Raw genomic sequence first — 24,501 nt, forward strand, 5'->3', positions numbered from 1 at the left:
TGTTTTTTTTTTTTTTTCTAGAAACATTTGTTGGCTGATGAAAATCTTTGATTTGTAGCCACAACACTTTTATTTCAACCCTCAAAACAAACAAAAAAAAATTTGATCCAATTTAAACAAAAACCTCATTTAGTTGACAGAAATCCTTAACAACCTCCCAGGACAAAAAAAAAAAAAAAAACGTGCACCCTCAAACATGGTATATACAGGTGCTGGTCATATAATTAGAATATGATCAAAAGGTTGATTAATTTCACTAATCCCATTCAAAAACTTAAACTTATATTTCATCTTAATTTATTACACACAGAATGATATATTTCAAATGTTTATTTCTTTTAATTTTGATGTTTATAACTGACAACGAAGGAAAATCCCAAATTCAGTATCTCAGAAAATTTGAATATTGTGAAAAGGTTCAATATTGAAGACACCTGGTGCCACACTCTAATCAGCGAATTAAGAAAAAAGTGTACAAGCAATAGGGATAACTGCACCCTGGAGAAAATTGTGAAATAAAACCCATTCAAAAAGTGGGCTGCAGCTGGAGTCAGTGCTTCAAAAACCACTACACACAGACGTATGGTTTGGGGTGCCATGTCATCTGCTGGTGTTGGTCCAAGGTCACTGCAGCTGTATACCAGGAAGTTTTAGAGCACTTCATGGTTCCTGCTGCTGACCAACTTTATATAGATGCAGACGTATGGAGATTAAGATTTAAGTAATATTCTAATTTACAGGGATACTGAATTTGGGATTTTCCTTAGTTATCAGTTATAATCATCAAAATTAAAAGAAATAAACATTTGAAATATATCATTCTGTGTAATGAATAAATATAATATACAAGTTTCACTTTTTGAATGAAATTAATGAAATCAACTTTTTGATGATATTCTAATCATATGACCAGCACCTGTATACTCAATGGTAATTTATTAAGTACACCTGTTCAATTGCTTGGTAAAACAAATAGCTAACCAGCCAATCACATGGCAGCAACTCAATGCATTTAGGCATCTAGATCTGCTGAAGATGATTCGCTGAAGTTCAAACTTTGCATCAGAATGGGGAGGAAAGGGGATTTAAGTGACTTTGAACATGGACTAGTTGTTGGTGTCAGTAGGGCTGGTCTGAGTATTTCAAAAACTGCTGATCTACTGGGATATTCACACACAACCGTCTCTAGGATTTACAGAGAATTATCCCAAAAATATCCAGTGAGTAGTTGTGTGGATAAAAATGCCTTGTTGGTGTCAGAAATCAGAATAAAATTTGCAGACTAGTTAGAGATTATAGAAAGGCAACTGTAACTCAAATAACCACTTGTTACAACCAAGGTATGCAGAATACCATCTCTGAATGCACAACATGTTGAACCCTAAAGCAAATGAGTATCGAACATGAACATGAACATGAACATGAAAGCATGGATACATCCTGCTTTGTTTCAACGGTTCAGGCTGGTGGTGTATTGGTGTGAGGGATATTTTCTTGGCACACTTTGGGTCCCTTAGTACCAATTGAGCATTGTTTGAACACAACAGCCTACCTTAGCATTGTTGCTGACCATGTCCATCCCTTTATGACTACAGTGTACCCATCTTCTGATGGCTACTTCCAGCAGGATAATGCACCATGTCACAAAGCTCAGATCATCTCAGACTGGTTTCTTGAACATGACAAGGAGTTCACTTTACTCAGATACACAGTCACCAGATCTCAATCCAATAGAGCAGCTTTGGGATGTGGTGGAACAGGAGCTTCATGCCCTGGATGTGCAGCCGACAAATCCACTGCAACTGCGTGATGCTATCATGTCAATATAGAACAAAATCTCTGAGGAATGTTTCCAACACCTTATTGTTTCTGTGTATGTCACAAAAAATTAAGGCAGTTCTGAAGGCAAAAGGGTGTCCAAACCAGGTACTAGCAAGGTGTATCTAATAAAGTGACCAGTGAGTGTATAATAACCATCCTGCAACAGCAGATTCCATTCTGAATAACACCATGAGGATGTTAAAGGGGGGGGTGAAATGCTATTTCATGCATACTGAGTTTTTTACACTGTTAAAGAGTTGGATTCCCATGCTAAACATGGACAAAGTTTCAAAAATTAAGTTGTACGTTTGAAGGAGTATTTCTGTTCCAAAAATGCTCCTTCTGGTTTGTCACAAGTTTCGGAAAGTTTTTTTCGAGTATGGCTCTGTGTGACGTTAGATGGAGAGGAATTTCCTTATATGTGTCCTGAGGCACTTCTGCCGGAAGAGCGCGCTCCCGTATAGCAGAGCACTGAGAGCACAACAGACTTCACTGATCAGAGCGAGAGCGTCGCCAAATGTCACAAAAGAAGTGTATTTTTGGTTGCCAGGGCAAGACAACCCTGCACAGATTACCAAAAGAGAAACAGCATTAAGGGACCAGTGGATGGAGTTTATTTTTACAGAGCATCAACGGAGTTGTGCAAGTGTTTGTGTTTGTTCCCTGCATTTCGAAGATGCTTGTTTTACAAACAAGGCCCAGTTTGACGCCGGATTTGCGTATCGTTTATTTCTTAAGGATGATGCAATCCCAACGAAAAAGGGTCAGGATTGTGTGTTGGAACCGCAGGCGGTGAGTAAAACTGCTTCAAATATCTCTGTGTTGTTAACTTAGCTATCGGCGCGTAACGTTAAGCACATCAAGTAAACAACGTGATATTGTCATCAAACAGCACTTTCCACATGTACAGCTTAAAAAAAAAAAAAAGACGACATAAAGTGGAACTTAGTCATTTTCCAAAACCGCTAAGCAAATATATACAGTTTCAGTACATACCACATAGAGACGTTGTTGCTGATGCTGCTCTTGTTAAATTTCAGCCTCTGGATCTGATTCTGGATCATAAATATACGCTGAATCTGTCTGTTAGCAATGGTTTGTTTTGGTTGGTTTTGTCCTCACGATAATGAGACACAGCTTCCAAATGCTCTCAATGCAAAAGCCTACTCGTGCTCGTGATTCTTTAGCTCCGCCCACACGTCACGCCTCCAGTGGCTCGTGTTTTTCCGGGAAAAATCGGTACAGACTATCTTTCTCTTATGAATATAATAAAACTAAAGACTTTTTGGAGTTATGAAGTATGCAGTACTACTCTATATGTACTCAAGATTAACATGATATTGAGTGAAAACGAGCATTTCACCCCCCCTTTAAGGAAAACGAGTCTGACAGTATCTCTCCATATTCCTTTTTAGTGTATGGTGAGGACACTGGCAAGGAACTCCATGATTGCTGACACACCACTGAAACAGTTTCTTGTGAAGAAGGTCCAGTGAAAAAAAAACAGCCATACCTTATTTAGTAATTGGTACTCACTTCATCTGTAATTTTTTGGAACACCTGTCACTTAAGGTGCAGTTATGAGAACATCAGAAGACCACTTCTCCACTTCTTTAGTTTGGGGCACTAGTCAAGGACTTTTACCTTGGCAGTATGAGAACACACCTAAAAGGGAATCGTTTGACAGTTTAAAATTTATGTAAACTGAGTTGGTCAACAGATTAATCTGAAAGATGGTGAGATAACATTAAGTTGTTAAGCCTTTTACTGTTTTATCAACAAAAGGAAGACAAGTTTAATAAAATAAATGTTATTAACAAAAGATAAATGAGTATTTACAACTATTCAGAAGCCTCAAAGTGTATAGCACTCAACATCCATGGCTTGCTCCCTCGTGGCAGGTACTGTCACCAGCTCTCACGCCTGGTCTGATGGGTTGGGCTCCACATTCGAGGCGATCCTCTGCTCAGTCGCTCGGCTTAGCGCTGGATCGTCGATCACGGTGAAATAGGCTCAGGCTGATGCTCTGCATCATGGGGAGATGGTGGTACGGGCTCTGGGTCAGAAGCAGAACTGGTGAGATCCTCAATGGTGCAGGTGGTGGATGGTGATCCGTTTCTTGCCAGAGTCCATTACATGAAGGTGGCAGAGGACCATCTTCGGATGATGGTCCGTGTAGCTGGTGAAGCTAACTAACAGCCAGAACAGTCTTGTAAGGCCCCTCGAGAGACCTATCTCCTTACTCCAGCAGGAAGCAGAGGAATTCGGGATGAACAAGGGGATCCATATGGGGAACAACAGAAACAAAAAACACTTTACAAAAATCGAGGGAAAACACAGAGGTTACAGCCTTTAGTTGAGTCTTCTGTTATGTTACAGTGTTCCTGTAGCTCAATTAGTAGAGCATTGTATCATGGGAACACATGATAGGTAAAAACTGATAGCCTGAATGCACTGTAAGTTGCTTTGGATAAAAGCGTCTGCTAAATGCATAAATATTTAATTTAAATTTAATGTTACACTGTTCAGGAAGAACATAGGAGGCACGAAGGAAAGTTTAGCATTCTTTAATCAGGAAACACTGGGAACCATCACAACAGGAGATTGAGCAACACACATAGGTACACAAGTAGACCTGACAAAAACAAACAAACAGACTGGGGCTTATAAAGACAGTATAATGAAGGACAGACAGGTGTGCCACAGGTGGAGCCACAGCTAAGCACTGAGTGATGTACATGCTCTTACTTTTCATTTTCATACTTTTCAGTTGGCCAAGATTTCTAAAAAATCCTTTCTTTGTATTGGTTTTAAGTTATATTCAAATTTTCTGAGATACTGAATTTGGGATTTTTCTTAGTTGTCAGTTATAATCATCAAAATTAAAATAAATAAATATAAATAAATATATCAGTCTGTGTGTAATGAATGAATATAATATACAAGTTTCACTTTTTGAATGGAATTAGTGAAATAAATCAACTTTATGATGATATTCTAATTATATGACCAGTACCTGTAGGCTATTAAAATCGTTATTGCATGACATAAGCCTATTCTTATAGGATACAAAGACAAAACAGTCGGAGATGTTATTTTTATTTTATTTTATTTTTCTATTTTACACATAAGTTGTAAATCAAGACTTTGCAAGTTCCCTTGTATAATAAAATAATAAAAACAACAACATGGAATAAACTGTGTACAGAAAGTGTGTAAAGAACTCTAAATCTTTGTTGTTTATGATGAATTTGGGGCTTGTATGTTCTTTTCTTAATAATAACATTTAAATAAACATTGAGTTTAGTGTTTTCAGAAGATAACATGCTTTACGTTTAGTCAGATTCTTATGCGTTCCTATTTAGGTCATGGCCACTTTAAGATCGCGATGTTCTAATTGTCCTATAACGCTATCCATAGTCGGGGAGTAATCAATTAATAGCCTCTACAACCCACTTGGATTTGTTGCACCATCATAGTCCAAGGCAAGGCTATCCTGCGAGAGCTCACAGAAGAGAAAGGTGACTGGGATGCGCCCTTACCTCCTGCCATGGAAGATGCCTGGACATCATGGAGAGCCTCTCTGTCGGAGCTTGCTGAGCTTTCCATCCCTAGACGCTACACAGAAGCCTCACCATCAGCAGCAGTGAGAAGAGAACTGTGTGTGTTCTGTGATGCGTCAGTCAAAGCTATCGGTGCTGTGTGCTACCTGAAAGTGGCAGACCGTAATGGCAACAACCAGATCGATTTGTAATGGGCAAAGCAAAGCTGGCCCCCTGCGCTGAACACACAGTGCCGAGACTTGAACTCTGTGCAGCAGTGCTTGCTGTCAAGTTAGCAGACCTGGTCTTGGCAGAATTAGACCTACAGATTGATGACGTAACCTACTACTCAGACAGTAAAGTTGTCCTGGGCTATATTTGCAATGAGACCAGGCGCTTTTATGTCTATTTCAGCAACCGAGTGCTACGCATCCGAAGATCCTGCCGACCAGACCAGTGACGTTACGTGCCAACAGACCTGAACCCTGCAGATCACGCACCACGTTCTGTCCCTGCTGGCCAACTGAAGCACACCAACTGGTTGAGTGGCCCCAGATGTCTCTCCAAGCCAGAGCCTAGCATTTCTGAGAACACTTATGACCTTATTGACCCGAGCTCAGACCCAGACATCCGCCCTCTGGTGTCTGCCTTAAGCACTACAGCCTCAAACCAGCAACTGGATTCACAAAGCTTTGCAAAGTTCTCTACTTGGAGGTCATTAACTCGTGCAGTCACACACCTCGTTCACATAGCCTGTCGTTTCAAGACAGTTCACAGAGAGAACCGAGCATGCAAGGGCTGTCATTACTGCAAAGCTGAATTCACAGTGCAGGAATCAGACAAAAGCGGCAGCTGTGATCATCCAAGCAGTTCAACAGAAAGTCTACAGCCAACAAATAAAGTGCATTCAAAAACATGAAAGGATGCCAAAAACAAGCCCTCTGAGAAATCTGGACCCATTCATCGACACACAGGTGGTCTTCATCATTCAAGTGTCGATCAGAGTGAAAAGACTCCCCTGATTATTCCTGGCCAGCATCACATCGCCACTTTGCTTATCAGACACCACCACGAGCAAATTCATCATCAAGGCCGTCACGTTACAGAGTGGGCGTTCAGCCGGCCTTTGGAAAGTAGGAGAGAAGAAAAGAGTAAGCAGCATCATTTACCAATGCATAACATGCAGAAAATGGCTGACATTCTCTAGTGTGGGTCTTGACGTGTTCGGCCCATGGAACATCTCACGCAAAACCAGGGGTGGCTTCGCTCAAAGTAAAAGGTGGGCAGTGATTTTGACATGCATGAGCATAAGAGCTGTTCACATTGAAGTCACCCTTGACACCTCTAGCTTCATCAACGTGCTACGGCGCTTCCTTTCAATGTGTGGGCCGGTCAAACACATTCGTTCCGACCGTGGCACGAACTTCATTGGTGCCTGTAAGGAACTGATGATAGCCTAAAATATTTACAACAATGCCATAAAGACTTACCTCTCAGACTGCATCTGGGCTGCATCTGGTCTTTTAATCCCCCCCATGCATCCCATTGGGGTGGATCATGGGAGAGGATGATAGGGCTGGCAAGGAGGATTCTGGACGCAATGTTCCTCCAGCTGAAAGATAAGCTCACCCACGAAGTGCTGGTGAGTTTGGGGTTGCAGACCTCTACAAGTCCCAGTGGGGGCAGGTTCAACATCTGTCCAACACCTTCTGGGACCGCTGGAGGAAACAATTCCTCTCTACACTGCATTCCCGCAAGAAATGGCAGTCCACTCAGCCAAACATTCAGTCTGGAAGCGTTGTTCTCCTTAAGAACTGCCAAGCACCTAGGAACGAAGGGCCTTTTGGACTGATTACACAGGACTTCCCTAGCAAAGATGGGAAAGTGAGCCAGGTCGAGGTAAAACGAGGTTCGAGGTTTTTTTTTTTTTTTAATAATAAAAAATGTACTGTGCATGGACTGTGGGTGACGTGTGTCCACGTCAGACGGGGAGTGTTCTATTCTTAATAATAACATTTAAATAAACATTGAGTTTAGTGTTTTCAGAAGATAACATGCTTTACGTTTAGTCAGATTCCTATGCGTTCCTATTTAGGTCATGGCCACTTTAAGATCACGATGTTCTAATTGTCCTATTACGCTATCCATAGTCGGGGAGTAATCATTCGCAATTATTAATAATTCTTAATTATTTTTATTAATATTTTTAGTTTGTAATGTGTAATCTGAAGACGGTTTGAATTTACTACGTCTATGCTAATGCTAGATAACATGTATAGGTTGCTAATGAGTTGCACGGTAAAGGTGTCATAATGACCTGAATGTTATTCAAATGTATTTCTTCTCACTTGATGTGAATACAAACGAAATGCAGCAGTAATAGTGCAAATTAGCCTTTATTCATGTTGAGTTGAGGTTAAGTTGGCTTTACTTTGATCTGTCATTGTTCTTGCAGTTTCACTTTTCTCTGTATCTCCAATAAACCTGTGGAACTAAGAATTAATCTTCAGAGTTTTGGTGTGGAGAAAAAGTTTAGCTGGCTGTCCCCTGACATGGTGGTAAGTACTTTTCCATGTCAAAGACGGTTTATAAATATGAACAGTGCCATGGATTTTAGCGTACGCACACTCTAAGATCAAATATTTTCGTTTGCAGTTTATAAATGAGGCCCCTGGTCACCTCATGCTTTTTATCTGATTGGATAGCTATGTAATTTGTTAAAATGGTTCCTTTTATGCTTGGCCACATAAATGTCTCCACAAAATGTCTATAAATCCCACCTTCAAAAAGATACTTTAGTTTAATTTAACATTTTGGGAGTAATAAAACTAACTTATATATACGGTTTAAACAATCAGATACATTTACGTCCCAAACCCCTTCCTTAAGTGGTTTAAGCGATCGAATTTTAATCAATCTCAAAAAGCATTTCAGAGGGCATTTGCACCTGCACCTGCTCTTTTCACAATCAGATAGCTATCCTATCAGAGAAATGCATGAAGTGACCAGGTGTAAACAGGCCCTTTGTGTGCCAGCAACAAGTGTCCCCTCAGAGAGCCTGTTCAGAACCAGAGGCAATATAGCGATTGCATTCCCTCATCCTAAAAAAACAGCAAAAGTAGATTTCTTAGCAAAAAAATGTGCTACTGAGATCCATTCAGTAGGATCACTATGGCTGGCAGTGCCATGCTCCTTGTGCACTTTCTGTCTGGTGTGTTGTTGGTAATGACTGGAGATAATTGAGAGTAATATTTATATAGGACAATTCCTAGGGCCCGGCATGAGAGAGGGACATTATAACTAGGGTGATTCCCAAATAATCACTACATTCCACTCCACACAACACAAATCTGTATTAATGAGAGAAATGGTTAAACACGGCCCACTGGAATCCCTGACTGGAAGTCATTTACATGTTTATTCACTGAACAGCAAATCATTTATTAGTCTTAAAAAAATACACTGTTTTAGCATAACTGCATTTTTGTGCTTTTTAACAGACCAGCTTACAACTTTAACAAAACATACATAAATGTCACAATGTCAACATGAATGTGTTTTTAATGAATGTGTTCAAAAGTCAGAAAAATTTGTCCAACTTTAAGGAATGTCACTACCAACACCTTTTCCCCCCGCAATTAAGCAGTTTTTGGAGTTATTCCATAATATTTCATTTTTATACGTGTACCACTGTTCAGAACTCTGCTAGCTAACCATGTGCTGATTAGCATCTTTGAGCCAGGTTTAAAAGGTTCTAAAATTGTCACTACCAAAACATCTGTGAATGATTTTGGCCAACCATGTGCAGTCAGTACCAAAACATGGGCTGTTTTGTCAAAAATAATGTATATTGATTTATTAATCTTCTGATAGTTTTTGGTTTAATATATATATTCAAACTAATGAATTCTTAACTTGATCAACTTTTTGCATTTTACACAGAAAAATTGGATTAAAATAAATAAATATATATATATATATATATAAAACCCTTGAATGTTAAAAATGTTATTTAATTTATTATGTTATTTAAAAAATTAAATGTCAACAAATATTAACAATGTACATGTAAACAAAATCTTAACAGGTCAATATGTAATCATTCTAATAAAAATTATTACAGTGTTCGGTAGTGACAAATTTGGAGACAGGACACACATTTCAACATTTTCAGAAAATACAGTATGAGAATTAACCGCACAATTACAAGAAATGCTTACCTTGGATATTAAACAATTTGCATACAAGACATTTTTTCTCCAAGATGTTTCCAACTCTTTGAACGAATTCTGTAGAATGGTTCATATAATAGTTATATTATATATATTTATAGTATATACATAAATACTCGGGCAGTGTTAGGATCAAACCATATCTCCGGGTGAAGATAGTTTGCAAATTTCTTACTGTAAATATATCAAAACAATTTTGATTAGTAATATGCATTGTGAAGGACTTAATTTTGGACAACTTTAAAGATTACTTAATATTCAGATGTTTTTTTTTGCTCCCTCAGATTTTTAAATAGTTGTATCTCAGCTAAATAAGGTCCTCCTAACAAACCACACATCAAACGCGAAGCTTATTAAGCTTTCAGAATGTGTAATTAAAAAAACTTGACCATTATGACTGGTTACATTATGGTCACAAATTCCATTTCATTAACTCAAAATCTTTGACTTCGCTATGCTCCTCAAGACAGTGAATGCATTTTCTATTTTATATATAAAAATCACATTAGTATACGAGGGTATACATTGAAAAAATAAATAAATTCACACAAAACCATGCCATAGGTTCAGCATCTCATGTTTTAATTTTGCATGTTTAATTCTTCATTCCAGCTGCACTCCAAATCTACAATATTTTGAAAACGTGCACAAAAAGGTTTTAGGTTTTCCTTCCTCCTGCAAGAAAAAAAACAACAACAAAAAAAAAGAAAACAAAAAAAATATAATAATAAAATAGAAAACATAACTATTACTCAAGCAGAGCAGAGAGGAAACTAGTGTTAATTCTAGAAAGTTCCTTCTAGTCATGTAATTGATCAGTAACTCAGTCGCATCATCATATAAATGTCGATTGGGAATCCTCCAGTCTGGGCTCTACACCACAGGGTGAAAAAAAAAAAAAAAAAAATATTTCTCTCTAAAAAATATTTCCAACTCATTATTATAGCAGTAATGTCATTTATGCAGAAACTGCAGCATCTCCCATACCTCCCTCTAACAAAATCTCCAACTTCAGGATAAAGAAAGAAAAAAAAAGACAAATATTGAGGAATGACAAATCAAAAAAAAAAAAAGAAAAGAAAAAAGGTGTCACCTGAAACAGCTCAGACTCGCATCGATCTGATGCAGAAAACAGAGCTTCTTCTCTAAAGCTCATTTCTAGGATTTTAAAATCAGTAAATTCCTAGAGTTAAATTAAAATAAATAAATGTTTGATACAGGGAAAGCGGTCAATCTATTATTTGTAGTTGCTCTCTTTTTTATTTTTTTCTGTTTTTATAAGAAAAATCTGAGATAACAAAAACATTTATGCGTTTTCAGATTTTTCCACTTTCTCCACTGTCACTTCCATACGGTTATGTTAACTGACAAAATATGCAAAGAAAAATAGACATTAAAAACTGTACGCAAAGGGATTTTAAAAACATTTTCATGAAATAAATAAATAAAATACTTGTGTATATCCATGAAGCATAGCTTGGGGTGGGTGAAAGGAAAAGAGAGGTTGAAAATACTTGGTTTTCTTTTGCACTTAGAGAGCGTAATGTGATGGAGGAGGAGAAAGGGCTGGTGGGGGGTGGAGAGCATCAGTTAGCGGCCATTCCTGTCGCCTCGGATGAGAGTCTGAAATCACAAGAACATGCGTGTCTTTACACATGTGCGCTGATGGAGACTAAAACTAGGAAACGGACATGTGGACTAGAAGCCTACAATACAGCCCAGGTTAAATAATATAGATACATAAAAAAAGTGCACTTCCAAGATGCACTTATTAAAGTGCTCTATTTCTACAAGTGGTGACTAAATGCATTTTTTAAATACAGAGGTAGTATGTTAAATGTGTGTATTTATGTGGCCTGTAGCATGAAGCGAGAGGAATAAACTAAAGTAATACTGTAGGTACATGACTGAAGTGCAGTTTTAACTTGTGAGCAGAAGGAGCCAGTTGGTTACCGTGCGTTGATCAGGTACTCAGCCAGACTGATGCTGGCCGGTGAGCCGGTGATGGTGACCTGTCGGTCGGTCGAGCCCTCCACTGGATTGGCGATCTTGATCTGTGCCCCTGACATCTGACGAATCTCATTGATCTTGGCACCTTGGCGACCAATGATGCAGCCAATCAACTGTCAGGAAACAAACAACAGTAACATTGTGTTTAGCAGCATTAAAGTTAACGATTAATCGATTCATCGATTATGAATGACGATCGATCGATGAAAAAAATCATTTGAATCAAAAACAGAACGAGGCATCCGTTTACTGATGGGAGCGTGCCACACCGCATCCAGTGTAGACATCACTGAATATAATGGGTTTGGTCTCTTTAGTGAGCTATGTTACAGCCCTGCTAGGTTTAGTGTTTTTATGAAACATCTGTATTGACTGCATAATCACATCATATCCATAGGTGGAAAGAGTACCTGAAAACCACACTTAGTTCACAGTGAAAACTACTCCACTACACGTTACAAGTCACCAATTCCAAAACAACTTGAGTTAAAGTATTAGAGTATCTTATTTTAACAGTACTTAAGTATTTTATCGGCTCAAAGATGCACAAGTGAAAGAGACATGCCAGTCAAAAACTGAAACGTTGTGGAGAGGCAAGGATCAGTGTGCAGACATTTCATGGCAAAGCTAGAACGAACAGTGAGCTGAAAACAGAACGACGGGCAAACAGACAACCATTACATTCAACAACCCACAAAGAAGTGAAGAAACACTAGGGCTGTATATACAGGAGGATAACAACCTGAGACCAGATACAAACTGACTAGAAGCTCCACGGGAGAAAGGAAGTGATATAAAAGTAGAAGAAAATGCACAGTAAACACAAGTAAACAGAAATAGCTGGTGCTGGTTTCGGCCTCGTTGGCAGCTGCAGTCATGTTCTCATCACATTTATAAAACACCTGTGATTAAGACGTAAAGTAGCCTTGTTGACAAGTTTGGGTGAGGGGAATGCACAAGATATAGTACTTTCAGTGCCTCGTTGGCAACATCACATCTTTTGTAGCATTAATAAACCGCTGCAGAAAAGCTAGGTGCGTTTACATGGACACGTTAAGCTTCCATCGGAATCAGTTCATTCTGATCGACGAATCCGAACGTTGTGTTTACATGAACGCTGAATAAAGTGATGGGGTTGATCTGTGCGTTTACACGACACAAGCTTCTGATCGCATTCACTCTTCTAACATGCGCACACTGCATGAATATACAGTTTCCCGCTGCCGTTTTAAAAAGCCCACGCTATATTGATCTACTTCAGGTCCTAATTAGGCGACGGCCAGCTCATGAACTGTTGTGCTGCTTAACGTTACTTTAGCAAAAAAAAAAAAAAGTAGTGCAAGTGCCTCTTCCCGCACTCAAACCTTGTCGTCTGTTGATGAGAGTCTTGAACAAGGACTGCTGGGACATGGTCGTGTTCCACTTCACAGACGCTGAGTGAAAGGGAGATTTACAATGACAGGACACTTATCTATGACACTTTATTCACCAGGAAGAACAGCTTGTTCTGCTCGTCACATTTCTACATCACTGCGCATGGGCAGTACTTTCTAGTTTCAGTTTTCAGTCCGATCAAGTGTTTACATGTCCTCACACTCGGATTACAAAAGGGATAAACCACCCCTTACAATCCAATCTAAATTTTAGTCGGATCTGGCCAATTCAATCCGATTGATGTGTTTACATGTGACTTCTTTATTCTGATTGTGCTTCTAGTCCTATAACGATCGGATTAGTAGTGTCCACGTAAATGCAGACACTCATTTCATGTGTAGTGGAGTAAAGAGTACAGATACTCACTCAATAGTGTACTGAAGTAGAGAGTAAAAGTTGCTAAAATCTTTGGTACTCTGTACAACTACAAAGTACCCGAAAAGATCCTATAGTACATTTACTCAAGTACTTTACACCTCTGATCATATCACTATATTAACGGTCACGGGAGCCACAAATGAAAGCTTGGCAAGCCACGCAATGAGTACCGCTGGTGTCGAAAATGAAAGGTCAGCAAACTCACATCATTAGGAATGGTCAGTTCATGAGAGCCTGTCTGTGCAGTAGCGTCCATCCCAGCTGCAGAACAGAGAAACACAATCAGCCAATGACAGGAGCAGACGCAGAGCAAGAGTGTCTGAGAGAAGAGCTTTACCAGTGAAGCCTTGGCTGCTGGGGGCCAGAGGAAACGGACTCTGCTGCATCGCCAGCTGATGGAGTTTAGTGAGCTGTGGAGACAGAACACAGCATGAGCAGAGAGGCCACACAAGTGCTCTAATGTGTTCAGAGAAAACACAGAACCGTCTCTTACATCAGGCTGAGGAATGGCATGTTGTCCCTGCACCGCGTATGCCTGCAAAACACACGTCTGAGATGAAACAGATCTTTCTCTCTCACACACACACACTACAGCTGCAGGCGGCACTGAAACACTCACCTGTCCTCCTGCAAAAATGACAGGCGATCCTGAGGGTTTGGGTCGGTACGGGATGGTCACACCTTTGGGAGGCGACTGAAACCAGAACAGATCATAATTCTAACAATCTAATCAGATTGAGCTTTAATAAGCAACACTGTTTTAGCTCTGTGAACCACTCCAGCTCCTCATGCTCAAGCGTCACAAGGATGTTAGAGCAGCTTCTCAGCACCAGAGGAATGGTTTAGCAAATGCAGGGTTGCCAGGTTTGTGGAACAAAACCATCCCAACTGGTAATCAAAACTACCCTAATCACAGCCAGAACTATTGCTTTTCAGGGGAATATGAAAAACATAAATAAAAACAATTCCTCCAACACTATGCTCCAGGGTTGAAAGCTGGCAGGGGATTTCTCTTTAAAGCACCGTCTGCTTGTGGCAGCAGTATGAAATTAGCCCAAGTCCAAGGTGAAAACCATAGATTTGGCAACATTGATCAAACAACACATTTTTGCAAATAATGTCACAAAATAACAAAAGAGGGGGCGGGTCTAGGTTCTATGTATCGTTCATGATTGGATGTTGAGATGTGGCATGAACTTGCAGTTTTTAAGGACTTCTAGGAAGTCTGTTTTGGATGGACCACTCGTCACTGGAGAGTTTTACCTCCAGCATGACCACACAGATCTGTTTGACACACTCGATGATGGACAGCGGGGTCCCGGCGATGGTGATGGCTCTCTCAGTAGAGTTGGGCAGCATGTCTCCAGCCACCTGTACCTGAGCTCCTGTGGACTACACACACAAACACATGAGCGGTCTCCTCCACAGACAGTCCAGCGCTTCACTTCCTGCGCGCTCACCTCCCTGATCTCCTTGATCTTGCAGCCGCCCTTGCCGATGAGCGACCCGCACTGGCTGGCCGGCACCACGATCCTCAGCGTGACCGGGGGCTTGGAGGTGGCCGTGCTGTTGGACATGGAGCTGCTGATGTCCTGGAGCACACACACATTCACACTTTCAGACTGTATTCTTAAATTTAACAGCTGACAGCTCTTTACTTCCCTTTCTACTGAAGTTATGACATAAGATGAATTGTTGAACAGTTCTTTAATAGTGTATTTTATTACCATTTTCTAAAATACAGCAAATTAACTGTGATAGTGTGAGAAATGTTGAAGGTGTCCGAATACATTTAGGATTGTCTGAATATATTATGCTGTACTCAGTTCTTCTAACACAGATGAGAAGTAAACCGTATTTCCAGTAAGACTTCTTCAGTCCTGCAGGAACACTGCTCTGCATCTCAAGTGCTTCTGCGGTTGAGATTTCTTTATGTTCCTGATCTTACAGAGGAGTGAGAGTGGTGTGTACCTCCTCCAGCTTCTCGATGATCATGGAGAAGGCTTTGAAGATGGCAGTGGTGGGGCCTGCGAGGGTGATGATGCGCTCGGGGCAGTTCCCCTCAGAGATGTTGATCCGAGCGCCGCTCTGCAGAGAACAACAGGCTGCTTTAGAGAGGCAGGAAGAAAACGGTCATCACAAGCACAGCTACAGACAGGCCTCGGAGCTCACCTCCTCTCGCATCTTCTTCACCGATTCACCTTTCTGCAGACACAAAAACAACGCAATATTACACATTCATATAGAACATCAGTTATACCAGTATTAGAACAAATAGGTGGTGCTATGGGGAACAGAAAAACCTGAAAAATAAAGGTGTTAAATGATGCATTTACACAAAAGATGAATTCAACTAAATGTGAAGAGCATGTGTACATCCCGGACATCTCAAGATCCATACATACTAGCTTTGTTTTCAGTAATGGATGAACTACAAAAATCAGGTACCCAGAAAATAAATATATTCGTTCTCATTTCCTTTTTTACTTTAACAAAAGCCTAAAATATTTAATTTTGATGTACTTAATAATTAAAGCCCCGATGGATGAACCATGTTCATTTATTCTAGCCAGCACTAATCACACTACTCAATACTCAGCACTAATACAAATGAATACTGCAGACGTTTCACATGAATACATGGAGAAAATCTAAACACGTTTAGCTAATTACATGGATTCAAATACAGAATAATACAGTTGAGTTATCTTCCCTTAAAACAAACCATACATCAATGGAGAGATTATTCCTAAAGAAAATCAATCCAAAAAACTGACACTTATGACTGGTTTTGTGCTCCAGGGTCACATTTCTTTCACAAATAATTGACCTGAATCACATTTTCATTTACAGTAATCTATATCAAATGGTAAATAAATCCAACAGTATTGTTGGAAAGCTAAAACTGTTCTTGCGTCTCAGAGGGTGTGGAGAACTTTGGAACTACTTGAAAATGTCATTTTGGGGGTCGATTATCCTTCAAGTACTTAAGGACAGAAACAAAGTAATGTTAAGTGTAAGTGTGCAGCACTGTTTCAAACCCACCTTTCCGATGATGCTGCCCACTTCTTTGCCATGCATGAGCAGTCTGATGGTGAGCGTGACATTGAGTCCTCCTTCAATCACACCAGAGTCCATGATTATCAATGAGACGAGCTCTGGATCTTTGGTCACGGATGATCAACTGTCAACACACACACACACACACACACAGTCACTGAACAGCACAACAGCAGTCACCTGCATGCAGGAGATCCACACTGTCCCTCAGAGAACACTTGAGTGAATCTGAATAAAAACTCGCTGACTGAGGGTAAACATGCCATTCATTGGTGCTGCTCACTCTTTCATCAGCAGTATTCATATTTACTATAAATATTCATTTTACCCAGGAGGCCACTCGTATAAATAAGAAGCTAATTCCTGCAACTTGAATGAGTATTGTTTTAAATCAGCGCATTATTGATGTAAATATGAAATGTTACACATCGGCTCGTGCATCGCTGGTAAAGCTGCTTTGGCTCGTGTGTTTATTAGCTGCGTAACAGAGCGTCCTAACGGCGGAGTGCACTTTAAACGAAACAAATCGGTTTGGGATGTGTTCACGGCTTTTGTTTGACGGTTTAAACGACACATTGCCGTGTTTAACGCTGAAATATCCACTTATATCGCAGGAGAAGCGCGGAGGCTGATTAGCCCGAGCGCTAGCGCTAGCCCGCGGCCTGCAGGCCCCTCGCACTCATGAGCGCGAGAGCCGCGGTAAAGCCTCACCTGACGCGCGCTGCGGGAGGGGAGAGGGTCCGAGGGTCCGGAGGGTGAGAGGGGGAGGTCCGGGAGGTTCGGGAGGGAGTTTTGAGAGGATTCGGGGAAGAGGGAAGACACGGCTGCGTGATCGAGCTCCACTCTTACAAAGACAACAAGATGTGTCCCAATCACCTCTCACCCACGACCTTTCTGACGTCACCGCGCACTGGCCCCGCCCCGCCGCGCCGGACGTAACGTCACGGCACCGCACACTGATGAAGTGCATCTGGATCAGAACTGTGGAACTGAAAGACTGGGGCCCGCTGAACTGAGCTCAGCAATAATAAATAATAAAAGACATTCAGCAATATGATAATGAGACCTTATTTCTGAAATACATTTGCTAGTTCATTGGTCAAAACATCACTGAAATCTAATTCTTATTATTATCTATAAATTTAGGCTATATTAAATTTAGCCTACTTTTTTGTAAGTTATTTACAAGTTTATTTGTAACTTATTTTAATATAATTTACTAATAATAACACTTTGAAAAGTTCTAAGAGAATCGTGAAATTATTGCATAATATAGCACATAATAAATTAAACTGTATTTAAATATGTTAAGCGTTTTCTAATCGATTTTTTTTTCCACAAAACTTTACAAATGTTTATGTTTGTGCTCATTCAAATGGATCTTTACTATCACTAATTAGGTTTACTATTTTGCATCTTAGGCTCATTTTGAGAACAAAGTATGTGCTTTCTGCATATGAAATTGTTGAAAGCGTCATTGTGTAGGTTTACTGATTTTTTTAAATATTTTTTTTATTGGCGTGTACTTTCTCCTATGTGGTAAAGTTATGATGTGTGTGGGGGAATAACAAACTGTATTTAACAAAGATAGTTATAATGTGATTACCGAAAATAGTCTATTAATAACAGATGGATAATAGATTTGATCAACTCCTACTGGACAGCAACTATTAAAGAAAGCCACAGTGTCCACTTTATTCTAGTGGCACTTCACCACCAAGGAGCTATGGCAAAGGGGAGAGCTTGCTCCAGAGTCTGCCCCAGGCCCCGAGTTCAGCCCCGTATGTTGCCTAAAGTATTTTTTTGGGGGGGGGGGGGGGGGGGGGGGGGGGGAGATTGTCTAGTAGGGATCCATCCGTAGAGGCCGAGGCGGAGGCTGCTCTGCCATCTGTTGTGGTGGTCTTCTGCTCCGCCCTGACCACACGGTTGTGGTGGTCTTCTGCTCCACCCTGGTGGGCGTCACGTGATGTCATTCGTGGACTTGTGTTTTTGTGTTTATTTTTTTTTTGTAGTTCTGCCGTATGTTTCTTTCTTTCGGTTTCCTCCTATGGACCTGGCCCTACGTCCCTCCCCCTGATCCTCCGCCAGTCCACCTACCTCCTGGGTTTCTTGTCTGTGTCTTTCATTCTGTTTCCCTCTAAGGACCTGGCCCTCCATCCTTCCCCCTGATCCTCCGCCGGTCCACCACCCTCCTGGACTCCTTGTTTTGTGTTGCACTTCTCTTGTACATGTTTCCCCATTTTACCTGGCCCTCCGTCCCTCCCCATAGTCCTCCGCCGCTCCACCTCCCTCCTGGCTGCTGCTCCGTGGAGGAGGGGGTAATGTCACGCTGTCTAGTCTGTTTCCCTGGGTGTCCACTAGTGGGCTCACTTCCCCTTAGGCACTTCACCATAGGCACTTCACCATAGGCACTTGAATTCCTCTAGTCTGGTCCTGTCTTCACAGTAACTGCACTCCAGTTAATTGCACCAGGTGCAGGCAATCTATAGACCATTTACGCAAAAACCGGAAACACGTCAACGAAGTGTAAACCCAGTTCCGGTGTGAGCTTTGTTGGCGGAGAAATCGAAATGTCAGCTAGAGTGTTTTCGACGAGCCTGAGTTTTCTTCCCAAGTTCACCAGCGCCGATGTGGTGAAGAGTGTGGAGGTGCATTCGTCCACTAAAGGGAACAAATTGGACAAAGGACAAAGTTCTTCCACGAAGAGTTTATCCACAATTACGAAGGTAAGCTTTAGCTAGCTTTAGCCATAGCACCGGTTATAACTCTGTTAACGTTAACTGTATATCTTAGGTGTTGCGAATTTGTAATATAAGGTACAACACATCGCAGTGAATATGTTGTGTGTATGTTTAAGTGAGAAGGCACGAGATTAACTTAACAACCAGTAATTTGGTGAAGCTGTAACATTACTAGGTAACGTTGAAATGTGAAATGTTACTGAAATTGTCTTGTAAAGTTGTGTATTTCTATGTGAGATAACACGTAATGTTTTCTTGTTGTATGCGGTTATAGTATCAAATATACTCCAGGGACAGGTAGTAGTGAGAGGTAAATGCTTCAGGTCAATGAGAAAGAGCGAGGAGCCTCACAAACTGGAGGTTTGACTATAGACAGACAGAATGCCGGTTGGCAAAAGTTGCCCGTTCTTGCGTGTTCACTCTTCTTGCTGCGGTTGCGGCATTTTCTTCACTTACTATTATTTTACTGAAAGTAGGGTGACGAGACGTACTCTTTTTTTCCCGGACATGTCCTCTTTTTTGATACCTATATAATAAAATAACATTGAACATACATGAAATGTAATCATATTTGCATTATGTACGCAGCTCTGCACACCCATTACTCTCAATGAAATATCTCACAAACTCACTTCACTCTTCCTTTTTTTTACCAACTCAAATCTGGTCACCCTACTGAAAGTTATAGTTTCATGTTATTATGAACATTGATGTAGCAACATAAGTATGACTTAATTGTAACCTATTTAATGTGTTGTGTCTAGATATCACTGGATGTAGAGAGTGCCTACCTGAAAGCTTTCTCCTGCAGTTGTGCGACTGGTAAAGGATTCTGCAATCACATAGTTGCCATCCTGTACCAGACCGCACATTATTCACAGCTGGGTCTGCAGGCTGTTCCACCCCCACTGGCCTGCACAAGTGGCTTGCAAAGATGGCACAGACCAAGAACACAGGTGGGTTTGTGATAAACATGTCATTATGATTTAAGAACCGATGCGTATCTATAACAACTCTAAATTATTATAAAAACACCCCCAGTAGTGTCTACAGACTGTAATTGCTTTTTGTCTTTTACTTTTAAGGGAATCCATCCTGAACCGGTTAGTGAGCTGGTGGTGCAAAAGCCCAAAACAGTTGGCAAGGACGGTCTGAGGTCCACACTGTACAAGGCATATACAGGTGATTAATTTAACTTTTTGTTGCTTTGTGAGAGCAAGTTAAGTTTTTTTTTTATGTTATGACTAACCAAATGATGGTTACCTCAGATATAATGAATAAAATGTAAATGTAGTTATGCACTCAAGTCTAACTTTTCTTTTGTGTGACCAATAATCTTGTGTTTCTCTTGTCTAGGACCACTGCCAGATCCATATATGATGGCATCTGGAAGCAAATTAAGCCAGGTGCAGCCCCAACCTCTCATGGCTGTTGTATTGGATGGGCTTTCTGAGATGGAGTTGACGCCATCTAAATTTGGGTCTGTCCCTCGTGGATCCCCCATGTCCTATCACTGTCCACCCAAGAAGACCAGTGACCTCCTCCTACACCACATGGCTCCAGAATTTCCATCCCTTCCTGTGATGCAGCACATTTTTCCCAGGTTGCATTTTGTCCCGACCTTGCATCAGTTTATGCATCTCCAGTCTCTTGAAGTGTCACCGCAGCTGTCCTGTGAGATAGCAAAAAAACTCAGCAGCAATCCAAATGTCCTGCGTGGACACAGCTACGGCGACCAAGGCTGACTGCTAGTCGTTTTTGGGATGCTTGTTGTAGTAGGGCGTGTCGTGCAGAGCTGGAGTCTGCAGCTATTCAGATGATCAGAGGCTCCACAAAGCAAACAGCTGCAATGAAGCATGGGCTACTAGTGGAGCCTGAAGTACTGGCAAACTATGCTGAACTGTTGCGAGTTAATGTGTTACCAGCAGGATTCGTCATTCACCCTGACGCACCACATCTCGGGGCCAGTCCAGACGGTCGGGTGTATGACCCTTCAGAGTCACCTCCTTTTGGCCTGGTTGAAGTGAAGAGCAGCACAAAAACTGATCCATCTCAGGTTGCTCACCTCAAGGTGCAGGAAGGCCACGCCATTCTGAGGCGTTCACATAAGTACTACTGGCAGGTTCAGGGCCAACTGGCAATCACAGGACTGACATGGTGTGACTTTGTTACCGATACCCGATCAACTTTAACCGTGGAAAGAATTTGGCGTGATGACTCATTCATTGCGGAAATGAAAGAGCAATTAGATATATTTTATTATGGCACATACATGAATGCATACCTTAAATTACACTAATCTTGTCTTACCAATTAGTTTGTCCTAATGTTAATGATCTGTAATGTTATTTGTTTTATTGTAAATATTTGATGTTATGAGTTTTTATTAATCAGTTGATGTTACGCATACCAAAAAAATTAAATGATGCACAATTTTGACCAAACTTTTTTTATTTGTTCATCTATTTTTTGTGTGAAATCAAAGGCACATTTCAACAGAAAAATATTAAGAATATAACAATTATATTTAATTTGATTTTTAAGAATATGTGCGAACATTAAATTATTTACATACTATTAACACTTTATTTACATACCAAACATTAATTCACTCTTCAAAACAAAAAGGTCCTTGATAATTTGACAAAACACAGCAGTTAAGCCAGATCTGATTCACACTGCCAATCAGTGTGAGCGGCACGGGAGAGTCCCAGATGTGAAAGGACTTTATCCTACCGATCACTCTTTCCACTATAATTCTGAGGCGGGCAATGGCTTGGGTTTGTTCCGTTTCCTCCTTGCTGAATTGAGCTGAACGCTTAAAAGGTGTAATGATGAGCTTAGATCCAACGTCAGCAAGGAGGTCTTGAATGAGGAACCCTTTGTCCGCCATGACATCGTCTCCTGGCTCCAGCAAGGGAAGGACTCCACTGATCCTGGTGATCTCCTAATCTGAGATGCACCCAGTGTACAGGGGTGAGATGAATGTCACCAAACCATTGGGAGCAACTCCAATTAGCCCTTTCAATGTCGTCCTGTTTTTGTAATTTGAAAATGTTTCTGATTGTAAGGTCAGGGATGAGGCTGTTTCCAGGGCAATTTCTGTGCAGTCCAGTATCACTCTGACATTGGGACAGTACCGCTGGAATTTAAGGGGCATAGTGGACTTAACCTTTTCCCTGCTTATCCAGATGGGAAGTGAGCTCAGCATCATAAAAAGATAATTGGCCCCGGTGATGGTAACCCTGCTAACCCTGGCAATGCTCACATTAAAAATGTCAGCAATGAGCTGCTCCTTCATGCCAACAGCAACCCGCATGGAGTACATCAAGAACTCATCTATTAATGGCATGATGCGTGGTGGGCTGGGATCTTCGCAGCCTTCCTCACCTGCCCTCTGTGCTTTGGTCCAGTACACCAGTCTAAGTGCAGATGGTGCAATTGACTCCCAAAAAATAGTAAAAACACTCTCAGATGGAAATTTGGTGTAGAAACGTATTTGGTCGTCTGACGCACAGTATCGGCTGAAGAGAGTAGGGGGTGGTAGACCAGTGTTTTGCAATTTGGCTTCTAGGTCATGTATGTAATCCAAAGCCTCATCCAGAGCACCTGTAAAGATAAAGAAATTAAAAACCAGTCTTAACATATTTATGCTACATTTCAACACAACACAGTATTTTTAAGAATAAAAAGTATTTTAATTATTTAATTACAAATTACACTTCATTTATTTTTTGTTAAGGAAAATACAAATGACAAAATACTCAAAAGTAATTAAATACATGTAATTAAAAGGGGAGAACAGGGCACAACCTAACACAAGGCCATTTGTAACACACTTGTTTTAAATACTTCCACACATGCTAGTATGATGAAACAGTGTATTTACTAGCTGCCACATGAATACATTTTTCATTATTGTTTAAAAAAAATACATTATTTTATATGAACACAATAATTGTATTTTATTGAGAAAATATTTTAAGATTTCTTGTATTTTTTTTAGATCGGATTACATTTTAAACTGTTTTATGGTCGTGTTATAAATTTTTTTTGGGGAAAAATAAACACTCTAAACCCAAAGTAGGTTTACAAAAATGGAGAAAGTCAAAAAGCGTTAGGTTGTGCCCGCTCTCCCCTACTGCCCATCTCTGGCCCCTTACAGCTAGACAGCATGAGACTATGTTACAGATGTAGGCTAACGTTAGTTAGTTAATTTCGTGAACAGCTTATAATATAAACATCAGTTTGTTCAGGTATAAATGCATTTATCCAATAACGGTACACATAGTTGAATAGCGTTAACTAAACACATTATGAACAATCTTATCTGCAGGTGGGTGTGTCACGTAGTCGTGATCCATCCTTGCTGCCTTAGCCACCATGTCGCTATCTTCACAGCATAGCTATATATACTGACGTTTTAAGGTTCTGTCATATACTGACTCCCTTCTCAAAGGAGCAGTAAAGTTGTTCCAAGGGAATAGGCTTGGGACGACACCACTCTTCAGGCGACGAACGACGCAGCCACCACTGTAATCATCCGGAACGAAGTGCCGGCTGCAAACATAGGTGCTACCTGTTTTAACATTAAAACTATGCCCTTCCTCTCTTCGGATCGCCTGTATCCATTTGGGTTTCAGGTTTGGATCCACAGGAAAAGAATGAAAAGAAAGGTAGGGCTGTTTTTGGTTGGAAGACGAACAGCCTGGAACACAACAGAAACTGCGACTCTTTGACTCTGCCATTTTTCGTATCTGCCACGCGGACCACTACGATAACCGGAAGTTCTAATACACTTCATTGACGTATTTCCGTTCGAAAAATGCGGAAGTGCGAAAAAGGTCTATTGTCATTATCTTCCTTATAAATACCAGTCTTTCCCTGTTGTTTGTATGGAGTCCTCACCCTTCATTATTCAGCCTTCTCGTTCCCTGAGATTCATCCCTGCCTTCTCGTCCTCCGAGTTCCCATTCCGTTCTTTTCCCTTCCCTTTCCTTTGTTTGTTTTTGTTCTGGACTGATTGTTGGTTTTGACCCTAGATTGTTTGACCTCGATATTGGATTATCCAATCAATCAATCAATCACCTTTATTTATATAGCGCTTTAAACAAAAAACATTGTGTCAAAGCACTGAACAACATTAATTTGGAAAACAGTGTCTCAATAATGCAAAATGATAGTTAAAGGCAGTTCATCATTGAATTCAGTGATGTCATCTCTGTTCAGTTGAAATAGTGTCTGTTTTTATTTGCAATCAAGTCAATGATATCGCTGTAGATG

General features: G+C 40.6%; 1 protein-coding gene and 1 long non-coding RNA gene across 3 annotated transcripts; one reads left to right on the top strand and one right to left on the bottom strand.

Annotated features, from left to right (window-relative positions):
- Nucleotides 1-10,156: 10,156 nt before the first annotated feature.
- Nucleotides 10,157-17,374, bottom strand: pcbp2 (poly(rC) binding protein 2). 2 transcript variants are annotated; one of them, XM_052564639.1, is made up of 12 exons: nt 17,189-17,371; nt 16,463-16,601; nt 15,590-15,622; nt 15,389-15,505; nt 14,878-15,009; nt 14,681-14,809; nt 14,037-14,111; nt 13,911-13,952; nt 13,755-13,827; nt 13,623-13,678; nt 11,549-11,718; nt 10,157-11,218 (listed from the first exon to the last, which is right to left on the bottom strand). In XM_052564639.1, the coding sequence occupies exons 2-12, from the start codon at nt 16,553-16,555 to the stop codon at nt 11,182-11,184; spliced, it is 957 nt and encodes a 318-aa protein (XP_052420599.1). In that variant the 5' UTR covers nt 16,556-16,601; nt 17,189-17,371; the 3' UTR covers nt 10,157-11,181. The 2 variants fall into 2 exon arrangements, with proteins under 2 accessions (XP_052420599.1, XP_052420598.1); XM_052564638.1 differs by having other exon boundaries at nt 13,911-14,111; nt 17,189-17,374.
- A 2,025-nt stretch (nt 17,375-19,399) lies between these two features.
- Nucleotides 19,400-22,198, top strand: LOC127964431 (uncharacterized). Its single transcript, XR_008155042.1, has 3 exons — nt 19,400-20,174; nt 20,304-20,400; nt 20,575-22,198. It is a non-coding gene; the product is annotated as an uncharacterized LOC127964431 (long non-coding RNA).
- The last annotated feature ends 2,303 nt before the right edge of the window (nt 22,199-24,501 follow it).

This window comes from Carassius gibelio, chromosome B9 (genome assembly GCF_023724105.1).
Source record: "Carassius gibelio isolate Cgi1373 ecotype wild population from Czech Republic chromosome B9, carGib1.2-hapl.c, whole genome shotgun sequence".
In the NCBI taxonomy this organism is placed as follows: Eukaryota; Metazoa; Chordata; class Actinopteri; order Cypriniformes; family Cyprinidae; genus Carassius; species Carassius gibelio.